Raw genomic sequence first — 12481 nt, 5'->3', positions numbered from 1 at the left:
GAGTTGGAGTGGAAGATCTAGTGCTATAAAGCTCTGACCTTCAGCCCTATTGAAATAAATGTAAACACTAAGTGTACATAAGTACCTGACTTGCTTAATTAATCTTTGGAAGCACACTCTAAAATCTAAAACATCTACCCAGAAGAGTGGGAGGTTTTTCTAACAGGAAATAGGAACTACATTTCGAATGGGAAGTTTCTCCTACAAATCTTATGGTCAGGTCTACTCAAAATTTTGTCCAAATAGTGTATGTGTGTGAGTGAAATCTTGTCCGTTGTTGATGCTTGAACCCGGAAAAAGAGCAACAGCTCCGAGCCGATGAAGCAAGCTGCAGAGGAGGAGTTGCAGAACAAGCAAGGAAGGAAGGAGACAGCAGCAATCGCAGCATGAGTTTGATTGAGAGGAGAGGAAAAGAAAAACAGGAGGTGCAGCCGAATGACAAACAAACTTAAAGAAAGAAAAAAGAAAAACAAAAATCACAGTCATGCGTGTCCATCTACGGAGGATGCACAGGAAAGTAGGGAGGGTGAAAAATAGCTTGAGCTGTCAGAAAGATGGAGAGAGATGGAACGATGTGGTGGTGGTGGTGGTGGTGGTGGCACATTGGCTTGTAGCCTGCTAATGCATCTTAGTGGCCATATGTAATTAAGGGAAAGAGGGAAAGAAAGAGAGATAGAGTGCATCAGGAGAGAATGTAAAAGTGAAGCTGAGGCGTAGGAGCTGGAATGAAGAGTGCAAATGCAGCCAGAGATAAATGAATGAATGGAGGAAAGGATGCAGGAACAGCAAGAGATAGAGAGAGAGAGAGAGAGAGAGAGAGAGAGAGAGAGAGAGAGAGAGGAGGAAGGGAGGAAAAGCTGATTTACAGAGTAACTCTTTATTAACACTGTCAGAGCACTTAAAGTAGTCCGATTTGTGCTACCCATCTGTCTTTTTTGCACGCTCCACCCTTCCTCGCTCCCCTGGCGTTTCCTCGCAGACTGACGTCTTTCTTCTCATCCATCTTCGACGTTGTTTACTCACCAACTAAATACTAAACAAAGCATTTCGCTCCGCCGCTCCGCAGCACGGATTAGGGAGGATTACCCGGGATATATCTTTTAATGAAGCTGATACGCGAGTAACAGTTTTCCGAAACTTTCTTTTCCTGTTGTGCTTCCTGGCTCTCGGAAGATCCAGGTCTGGTTTCTCGTTTTATAACCTAAACGTGCTACTCGAGAAATACGACGCCTACTTTTAAAGGGATTTCTATAAAATTGGAGGTACAGTGTACAAACGTGACCATAAGATTGGGATTTTTTTTTTTAACATCCCATTTTCAGTCACAGTTATAATAATCTCCAATCATCTGGGAAAATGTTCCATCAGTTTTCAAGGTTTGTTTGTGGAGATTTGTTGAGCCAGTTTGTAAAACCACGTATCAATATACATTAGGTGAGCTGAGGAGGTCTGGGGTGCACTTATATATGTGGTACACCTGACTATTAGATTCCTATGTGCTTTTTGAACATTCCACATGTAGCGGGGAAGATGTTTAACTAGATTTAGTAAATGGAAGCGAATTATATTGGTTTCCTCTCCATTTTTTGCTGATCCAAACAAATGATCTGGTTCGTGACTTAAAAATCGTAATGTGATCTTAACCATGAGTTTTGTGATCTGTTGCATCACTATTAGATTATTATGCATTTTTTGAACATCTCATTCCACACTGAAAAAAATGATATGTTGGCCTTACTTAACTTTCTTATGTCAACAGGTTCCACATAACTCAGTTTGGTTGCATTTAATTAACAATCTTTATTTCAGTAAACTCAAGGTTTTTACATAAAGTTAATGTAATGTTGTTTAGTTAAATCAATTTAACATTCTTAATTCAGTTTTAATATATTAAGTTCATTAAGTTCAATTATTCTAAAATTTATATTGTCGCCTTCAACCTAAACAAATACTCCGGTTTTATTGATTAGTTTATTTAATGAATCTACAGGTATTTAGATGTACAATGTGTACAGTACAAAATATGAAAATATTTTTTTTTCCAAAACTTATTTCAATAATACTAATAAAACTTAGGCATTTACAAAATAATAATACAAAAGCCTTATTTTTTTAATATTTCCTTTTTCTTTGAAACTGAAAAAAAGCTAACAATGCATCAGTTAATCAATGCAGGACCAACATTTTTGAATGAACATGCTCAGTACTGAAACAAATGTACTGCTACAGCAAACAGCACAACTTTATGGAGAAAACATACAGTATGTCCTGCCTTATGAAAAGAGTTTTTTTCAGGATCTGGACCTTGTATGAATGCTTGTATGCATTAGTTCCATAAATAACTTTTGAAATACTTCAGAAATGGATCTCAGATCTTGTGAGTAAGCCAAGTTTAATGCATAAATTAGACCAAGTATCACAGAACATGCATTTGCCACATTGTTCAGGTTTTCAAATATTTGGATGCCTTTAATGATGATGCCAACATCTTCATATGGGTCTGTAGCATCTGCTCGTTCATGTACGATGTCATAGATTCCCAGGGTGGTGTTGCACATCGAGGTTGCAACGACATCATGTTCAACATCCTAAAAATATTAAGTATAAAAAAAAGAATGACCAACAGATCAAGGGGGAGAGGAGGGGTTTGTTGCACAGAAACATAAAATATGTTTTAGAAAAATGTAAATGACTTACCATATACTCCTTCACAAGGTTTGATGGTCTTCATTCAGGTAGGCAGTAAGGGCTTTCAGGATGCAGGATGTTTATTTTCTCGATGGGGACGTTCTGAACAATGTAAAATGAGCATAGGTTACTGTTACTTTACTGTACATCTAAAACTTTAAGTAGCATCATACAGATTATCCCACTGTAATGTTTTTACAAAAGTCAAATTTGTCAATCCTAGCGACCAGTACAAGACTTCCAAAAATGGTCCTAAATCAGGAGAATTTTTCAATTTCTGCTATGGAAAAGATGCACAATAATCTTTGAGGTCAGAGTTGTTTCAATTGTTGCAGGTGCAAAAACACAACTCTGGTGCATACTGTTTCATTAAAACAGTCTGGTTCCAAATGAAAAGTCGCAAACTATCCAGGTTGCAGATTCAGTAACACCCTGAAATTGAGTTACGGCACAGAGGTTTTCCAAGACGGGTTCTACTTGGAATAGGCCTTTCAAGGGTCCATCAAAGAAGTCGAGTCCTCGCACTGTGCATCAGGTGCAGCAAAATGTCACAGTACATGTTGAAATGTTTCTCGCAATAAACCACGGCTCATGATGCTACCACCACCATGCTTGACTGTACACAAGACACAATTTTCTCCACACACGCTAGACTCCATCTGAGCCAGAGAAGTTTATCTTAGTCTCATCACAGGACATGGTTCCAGAAATTCATGCTCTTGGACAGGTCATGTTCAGCAAACTGTTTGTGGGTTTTCTTATGAGCAGCTTCAGAAGAGACTCCTTCTGGGACGATGGCCTGCAAACCGACTTGTTGCAGTGTGTAGAGTATGGTCTGAGCACTGACAAGCGAAGCTTTCGCTTTTGCAACCTCTAAAGCAATGCTGCAGCGAGGTTGCGGTGGGAGGACTCGACTTCTTTGAGGGAACCTTACGAGGCCTATTTCAAGTAGAACCCCTCTTGGAAAACCTCTGTACTGTAACTTAATTTCAGGCTGTTAACGAATCTTCAGCCTCGCCAACTTTGGGAAGAGCAACAATTCTAGATCTTAAATCCTCAGAGTTTTCTTTGTCATGAGGTGCCATGTAAAACATCCAAGTCAGTGTAAGAGAATTGCACTCATTTGTAACAACACACACACACACACAAATCTCACCTGGCTGTGTGTCCACAAGGAAAAATCTTTGCCTGTTTTCTCTTTTTGCACCGTGAACTTTGTTTAAACTGATTCCCATTAAATGGCGCCTATCAAAAACAGAGCAGAAAAGTTCGCGTTGAATCTGCTTTTCATCTGCGCATGTGCGGATATTACTCTACCTGTTGACCAAAGCACGGTACTGCAGAAGCAACACAACTCTATTTCATTCGTTTGACTTAAATTAGTTGTGTTAAACTGAAATCTTACTACTTTAAAATTTTGTCAACACAACTCTTTCAATTTTAATACACAAACTTAAGTTTAATTTAAACATAGATACATTACATTATTTAATTTAAACATAGATATACTAGTTATATTCTTTGGGCCAACAGCAGCCACATCTCATTTTTTTGAGTGCATATGTGGTCAAGTCAAGTCAAGTCAAGTTTATTTCTATTGCGCTTTTCACAACAGACATTGTCTCAAAGCAGCTTTACAGAAATCAACAGTCAAGGTGAATGGCGTGTATTTATCCCTGATGAGCAGCCGTGGCGACTGTGGCAAGGAAAAACTCCCTTAGATGTTATGAGGAAGAAACCTTGAGAGGAACCAGACTCAAAAGGGGAACTCATCCTCATTCGGGTGACATCAAGAGTCTGATTATAAATCTTTCAACAATACAGAACACTGGAGAGTGAAAACTAACATGAGTACAGAAGTATAAGATTATAAGTAATGTTCTTTCTACAGTCTTTGGTTTAAAAGTAGGAGCTACTGAGCTCAACATTTGTGATCACTGGTGCATCTGGAAAGATTTCGGGAAATTTTGCGATGTGGTAGCTCAGGAGTTAAGGTCAAATATCCCAGCATTACCAAGCTGCCCCTGCTGGATCATTAAGCAAGGGCTTTTACCCTAAACTGCTCAGTTGTAGAAAATGACAGTAACTTTGGATAAGGTGTCTGCCAAATGCTGTAAATGTATCTTCATGGAGTTGGATTTGTGCATTGTTATGCCGGAACAGGTTTGCGTCTCCTAGTTCAAGGGAAGGTATTAAAAAGTATATAAAAGTCGTGTCCAAATACTTTTGGGACATACAGTATAATGTCCATACTCTATTGAGAATACTAACAAGCATATTTGAATTAATGTATTGATTCTGCATTTTTTATATCTTACATTTTTTCGGGATTAAAAATTTCTTCTAACTGACCTTGTTTGTCTTGTCTTGTCTTGTCTTTTCATAGGACAAATGACATAGGATGAACACTGCTGCCCAGCCGTGTCTGTGTTTGCTGTCATCCCTTCTCACCCTGGCCTGGGTGGCAGTGCCGCTGTGCCAGGCTTCCCCCTGCTCTTCGCTTGTTGCAGGGGTACTTTACGGCTCCTTCTCCCTCAGGGACCTTTTTCCCGGCCCTCACGGCCTGAAGACCGGCTGCTCGTGGACCGTGGAGAACCCTGATCCCACTAAATACACGCTGTACTTCCGCTTCAACCGCCATGCCGGCTTTTGCCTAGCTTTCTCACCTCTCGTGTTGCCCCTGGACCACTACCTCGCCAATCAGACTTGCGGACAGGCACCGGCTGAGCCGGAATCCGTAGAGCTGTGCCAGGTGCCGGGTCCTCATGCTTTCTTGCAATTCGATAAGAACTTTGTGCAGTTGTGCCTTGCTGCGGAGACCAAACAAGGTTCGGACGAAGCCGCGAAGGGACCTCTGAGCACCGAAACGCTGGACTTCAGACTCGTCGAAGTTCTGCTGATCAACAACGAGAATTCCAGCCAGTTTACGTGTGGCGTGCTCTGTCGCTGGTTTGAGGAGTGCCTCCGGTCCGGCTCTGGGAGGGAGAGCGAAGGATGTGGAATCACCCAAACTGGATGTGTGTGCCCTAATGCTGGGCCTCCTGTACCAATACTACCTGTTACCCCTCACAACCACTCTCTGGACCCCATTGCCAGCGTGTTGCTGCCCCCCACTGAAGACTGCTGCGTCACTCAGCTGCACGGCAAGACTGGCATATCCAACATTGCACCCAGAGATGTTCATCAAGGTAAGACAAGTTCTTTTAATGCAACCTACTCTGCATTGCTTCATGTCTGTATTGATGGATGCATGCACCATTAGTGAAAGATGAGGATTTGTGAGCTTTGTTGGACAATTTTTTTATTTTGTATAATGGCAAAAACAACTCATCTTAGGCAACAAGTTTCATTTTCTACTTCTTTTTTTCAGTCTCCATTTTTTCCTTGAAGAATCAGCATAACATTTTTACATACAATTAGCTATTAGTTACACTACTCTTAAAAGTCTTTCATTACATAAATAATATTTACTGGAATCCAATGTTTCTGATATCTCAAAAAATCTAAAATGTATAATGCAGGATTCATATATATATATATATAGTGGAAGAAACTTCTGTGGAGCCTAAATGTGACATTTTTTGGCTCTTGCATAAGAGAGAGACAAGGAGAGAAGATAATAGCAGACACACTCAAAGTCAAACATGGAGGTGGAAGCTTAAGTGTTTGGGGTTGTTTTGGACAAGGGAAGGTTGGAGACTTATTGTGGAAATTGAAATGATTTCTAAACAAACATGGCTACATTCCGTACTTAAAAACCATAGTATTTTGTGCAATCGAAACTAACGTTGCAAGACGATGACCTGAAGAGGTGAATTCGTCGTAGCTCTGAAAGTGTTATTTAGAGAGTACAGTTTTATCTTGTGTTATTTATCATGGAATGGCCTGCCTAGTCACTGCACCTAATCCTATTTAATTCCTGTGGGATGAACTGGATTGTAAAGAACACCTTTGGTGGGTTTTCCAAGAGGCATTGCAAAGTATTTCAGATACATTTTTTGGAGAAAGGAACTGTCCAGGTGCTGAAAGTGTGTAAAAATGTTTTTCATCCTAAGGATTTTTATATGGACATAATCAAGTTTGTTGCATGTAAACAAAAGGAACATAAACATGCCTCTCAAAACCCATAAAAGACTAAACTTTTGTTAGTGCACTAAAGCAAGCATTGCTGCTTTAGATTTAAAGGAAGGTTTAAAATATCTGTTTGCGTGATGTAGACATATGTGTAATATAAGGGGGTTGCACATTGGGCTGAAAATATTTAAATCACACTGAAGTGAGAAAGTATAGAGGTCAAGACCTCCCTTCCTTTTTGTCCCCGGCTCGTCTTTCTGGCCCTGTTGATAATGCGTCCCTTTCATCTGTTTAATCAGAGAGCGAGGGAGAATGGAGAGAATGGAGCTTCTGATTGCTCAAGCCAGCATTTCATTTCATTGAAGTGCCACTGCACCTTTTTTCCCCCTCTCTCCCTCTCTCTTTCTCTCTGCAATAGAGAAGGTTATGCTTTGCTCTAGGCAGTGTGCCAGATCTGGGCTTTACGCAGTGGGAGTGCTAGTGGCGTGGTCCATGTCTGACATTTGAGAGAAGGCCTGCGGAGACTTCGGGCTGTGTTGACTGATGTTTCCTAATGAGAATCAGATTTTTAAATCAGATATTCGCATCTTGCCCTTAATCGGGTCAGCGCCCCCCCTCTCCCATTCAAGCCCTATTTTGCTGTGTCTAATCTGCCCCCGGTTGCCATGCCGACAGCTAGGTTATTGGGCGATTGGCAGCCATATGGATTTATATTACACACCATTCTACTCAGCTCCAGTCAATCATGCAAGGGTTGATGTTTGAGGACATGTGACCAAGCCAAAGACGATTAAACTTTTTGATATGTTTTGAGTCATCTGACTATTTTAAAGAATGGAAAAGCTGCATTCAGAATTTTTTTCTCTCGTTCTTATTCCCTTAAGGACCTAGGATGGTGGTAGCTCAGTGGTCAGGGTACTGAGTTACTGATCAAAAGGCCCGGCGGTCAAGGTCAGGGCCGGTATTACCAAGCTGCCACCCTTGGGCCAGTAATACAACGTCCTCCAGGGGCGCTGTATTAACCCTGACCCCAGCTTCCTGAAAAAATAGCTTCAATATGCGAGAAAAGAATTTCACTATGTTGTAATGTATATGTGCCAGACAAGATGTTTTATCATTTCTGATTATTACTATATAGTAAAAAAATTTTTCCTACTGCTATACATTGTGTGGACACTATTAGATTCTAGAATCTTGCAGTTGATCCGCGATCCGTACCTAATTTTGGCACCGTGAGTCATTATTTTATAACTACACAGAGCAGTCATGTGTTTACGTGAACATATTAATCAGTATTAAACAAGAATGACTAGTGGAGGAGCAGAAGAACTCAAATTTCATGTCAGGGAGCATTTCCTCACTATAACTTTTCTTGTAATAAATGGCTTTGCTGATCCTGAAAACGATCCGGTTCGTGACTTAAAAACCGCAATGCGATCCAAACCATGAGTTGTGTGATCTGTTGCACCGTTATTAGATTTCTATGTGCTTTTTAAACATCCCATTTGATATGTAGTCCTTCTGGGAAGATGTTCTACCTCATTTTTGAGACTGTGCTTGTGGAGATTTGTGTTCATTTTGCTACTTCCAGTTCAGTCCAACGGTGTTTAATAGGGGTTTATACTGTAGCTCTATAGCAGGAGATCTTTTACTCCAACACCAACCCATGTTAAGTACATGGTGCACAGAAGCATTGTCATGATGGAACAGGTTTGGATCTTTTAGCTCGATTGAAGGGAAAATTTCATGCTAGTGCATCCAGAGACTTTGTGGTGGCTGGAACAGTCAGGTGTCTCAATAATTTTGCTTTGGCATGTTGTTCACAAACCGCATTCCCATGCGTAAAGCCTAAAGAAATCCCCACACGCATGAGCAAATGTGTTAAAATTTTAATTCTGAATAACTAATTAATACTTTACCCGTTTTGAATATTGCGAGCTTGCGGCGTGTTTGCGGGATCGGCGCTCCCTGTTCGACAACAAAGCGCCGAACCTTGGAACGCTGTTCACAAATCCCACAGGTGGCTGGCTTTGAGGAGTCAAGTCGAGTTGACAGAAGAGAATAAAATAAACAAAGATGGATAATAGGGAAAAGGGGAAGGAGGAGAAGGAGAAGAAGAGGAAGGGAAAAAAATCTTTTGACAAACAAGTGCCGATTCCCAGGCTGCCGCTGTTTACTTCTCATTGTTCAAATATATACGGCGCACGACATCCTATAAATGTTTCGGTATTGACTTTGATAAGTTGATTCTGGTAGTGATCGTTTTGGAAAGCTTTGCTGGCGTATGTACGGCTTCTCTGCAGAATGCACTTTATGGACAAAAGTATTTGGATTCCTGGATTTGTGGCTCTTCCACAAACTGTTATTACAACTGTATAAGATGCCTTTGGATATGCAGCATGAAATTTCCATTTACTTAAACTAGGAGACCCAAATTTGTTCCAGCAGGACACTGCCCCTGTGCACAACGCCAGCTCCATGAAGACATGCTCTGCGTGGTTGAAGTGAAAGATCTCCTGCTATCAACCCTGTTGAACAACTTTGGGATGAATTTGAATGCTGAATGCACTCCAGACCTCCTCACCTCACCTCACCTACATCAGGAACTGACTTTACTACCTGTTTTAATAAATGCGTACAAATCTCTACAAAATCTAGTGGAACATCTTCCCAGACAAGTGGAGCTTTTTATGCCAGGAAATACAGACTCATTAAGGAACAGGCTGTTTAATCGAAGTAATCTTATGGTCGGGTGTCCACAAATATGTATGCACAATATTTTCTACATGAATGAAGCATATGAACATGTTTTCCCTATAAAAATTACAGATTAGAGTCTTCGCTTGTATGCACCAATTACATTTTTTTTTTTTTTATGAGCCTGAATGCATGCATGACATTTGCAGATAAAGTGACATTTATGAAATGCAAATTGAAAAGTTGAAAAGTCACGTAATAAATACATAAATAAATAAAAATTTAATAAAAAAATAAATATTCCTTGTAAAAAACGACATGAATTTGGATTACTGATTCATAAAAAAAATAAAAATAAAATAATATATATTTCTATACATATTTAATTTGTTTATTAATTTCTTTCTTTCTTTCTTTCTTTCTTTCTTTCTTTCTTTCTTTCTTTCTTTCTTTCTTTCTTTCTTTCTTTCTTTCTTTCTTTCTTTCTTTCTTTCGTTTTTTTATTTATTCACTTACTTACTTACTGATTTATTTATATAAATTTTTTTTGCAGTCCAGTTTGTATGTTCTGACCGTTTTCCTGGCTAGAGCTTCTCTGGCGTGCCTTAATGAATTTTTCCACTCATATCTCTTCAAAGTGGCTGCCACCTTGACTGCACATCTGTCTACGAGAAACATTACCATGCAATTATGGCCCAAAAAAAAGTTGAGAAAAAAGCCTGGACTTCTGAGCGAATCATCTTATTGACACTCTTTTAATCTGGTGCTGTCAATCTGCACGCTACATCCGCTAATCGATCGAAGCCACGCGCTAAATAAATACGATGCTAGAAATAACGGTTATTTTAAAGGTATTGAGTATATATGGGAATAATAATAAGAGGAAGTCCTTGAGTGGGAATGATAAAGTGATTCGGATTCTTTGGTTACGCTGATTACGCTTGTTAGATGATGGCGGAATAAATTGTGTATTTCTATTCATGAGATTGGTCAAGGTTAGTGCAGCCGGAGCCACTTCGGCGTCACTTCTGGGATCGGGATGTAATCGGTTTTCCTAAACAAATCACGCTTTCGGTCACTCATTATTAGACGTTTTATTATCCGTGTTGATGGCCATGTGTGAGTGTGTGAGGAAAACTGTTATATTATTGAGTAGAACGTATACAATCCAGCTGTCTTGCTGTCAGCGTGAAGGATATGTAACCATGATGGATGGAAAGCCGCTCTCACAGGTTAACTCCACCTCTGGTTTTCTTGTACGTGTGCCATCGTGATCGTTTTAAGATAAGATCGGCTAGCATTTTTACGTTTAGATTTTTAATCATTTTTGCATTTAAAGCAAATAAAGCTCAAGCAAAGGTGCTTTCCTACTCAGCGCATTTTTAGATTTTTAGAGTCGCCATAGCCTTTTTCATAGTTCTTCTTGAATTTGCACCCATACAACTGAACCTCTCTTATTGTGCAAGAAAGAAATATCTTGAAGCTCTTGATAACCCTAGGGAACGCTATTGGGATGAACGTGAACGCTGACTGCACCCCAGGCAGTTCTCCTCTCCTCATCTTTGTGCCTGATTGAATCTCACGTAAATCTCCAAAATATTTTTTTTAATTACATTTTTTAGCATTAATGTTTTTAGCCATGTTAAATTTTTGTAACAAAAAATTATTTGTGATTTAACATGAATTTGCAGACCCTCTGCAGTACCGCCACATACCTCCTAGGGGTCGCAGACCTCCTAGGGGTCACAGTCCCCTGGTAAAAGACCCTTTGTATAGTGTATCAATATCAATGTGGCAATATTGTAGCCTCTTGGAGGAGGTAGTTTAGCTTAAAATCTATGGATAATTAAAAAGAATTGTAATTTTATTGCTATATACATAGATGTATGTCAGAGACAGAATCTCTGATAGTTTCCGTGTGTTGAGTCGCACAATAGGGGCACTGTACTGTCATGGCAATAGCATGTAACTAATCACAGGTGTGCCGATCCGGTCTAACGCAGGTCTTTTGACAGCACTGAGAGTCTGCTCCAAACTCCCTAAGAAAACACCTTTTGGCCATGTCCACACTACTAAGTTTTTTCGTAAACATAGCTTTTTGAAAACGCTTTCCAAAGTGGATACATTTGAAAATCCTGTTTTTGCATCTCAGCGTGGATTGTGTGTGAAAACGACGGCTTTCGAACCGCTGTGATTCACAGAGCAGGAAAGTAAACACCGGGCAGAAATGAGGCTGGTCGAAGCATTTTATATTTTGCTCGTGTGTAGAACAGGGATGTAAAAGTTTTCTGACATTTCAATGCAGATAAGCAACTTTTGGAAAACAAAAAACACTGTTTTCAAATGTACCCGGATTAGTGTAGCCTTTGTGATTAGCTTTTAGTTTTATAAAAAATATTTTTACAAATTCTTAATTTTATATACTAGAAAGCCAAATAGAGCAACGGTACAAAAAACGCAAATATATTTCAATACTCACTGTTTCCTCCCCCCATATTAATCCAGATCTGAAAATCACTCAAATCAAATTCCTTTCTTTTCCAAAATGCATGGAAGCCCTGGGTACATGTACAGTACATAGCCTAGTACCCTGAAACTCTAAAGGGTAGAACCAAAGCAAGTAGTTCACACATGGAACACTGTTTTCTGAAAGTGCATGCATTGAATGCAAAAAAAAGCCCATGAGAGAGCATTTTCATCCTGAAAAAAAAAAAAAAATAATAAAAAAATAAATAAAACGTCAATTTGCGTTATTACAACCTATTAGCTTGTATAATTACACCCTTCACACATCACGGCAAACCCAGGTAAGCAAACATCCCTCTTATCTAATATCCGTGGCTGTCCGCTAATACAACCTACAAGGGCGACCCATCTTCTCTCAGCTTATTGTGCTAATTTACAGATCAAACAGCGAAGGTTTTGTTCTATTACGAACCCGCCCTCTCGAAACACCGTATCTGCAATCCTCCACCATTAATGGCGCGGGTGTTGTGCTTGCTTCATTCCCTCGTCGCTCGGC

General features: G+C 39.7%; 1 protein-coding gene and 1 long non-coding RNA gene across 27 annotated transcripts in view; one reads left to right on the top strand and one right to left on the bottom strand.

Moving 5' to 3' along the window:
* The window catches only part of adgrb2 (adhesion G protein-coupled receptor B2), a 345493-nt gene that overhangs the window by 81822 nt on the left and 251190 nt on the right, over positions 1–12481 (top strand). For all 26 annotated transcript variants that reach the window (XM_083543184.1, XM_083543174.1, XM_083543172.1 and 23 more), the window contains exon 2: positions 5075–5876. In XM_083543184.1, the coding sequence (XP_083399310.1) occupies positions 5090–5876 (787 nt within the window). In that variant the 5' untranslated portion in view covers positions 5075–5089. The remainder of the gene's footprint in view (positions 1–5074; positions 5877–12481) is intronic.
* On the bottom strand, positions 2333–4130 carry LOC310727185. The gene is made up of 3 exons (XR_014533951.1): positions 3845–4130; positions 2698–2790; positions 2333–2588 (listed from the first exon to the last, which is right to left on the bottom strand). It is a non-coding gene; the product is annotated as an uncharacterized lncRNA (long non-coding RNA).

Source organism: Silurus aristotelis (assembly GCF_946808225.1).
Source record: "Silurus aristotelis genome assembly, chromosome: 6".
NCBI classification, from domain to species: domain Eukaryota; kingdom Metazoa; phylum Chordata; class Actinopteri; order Siluriformes; family Siluridae; genus Silurus; species Silurus aristotelis.
This window is presented reverse-complemented; position numbering and strand designations above follow the sequence as displayed.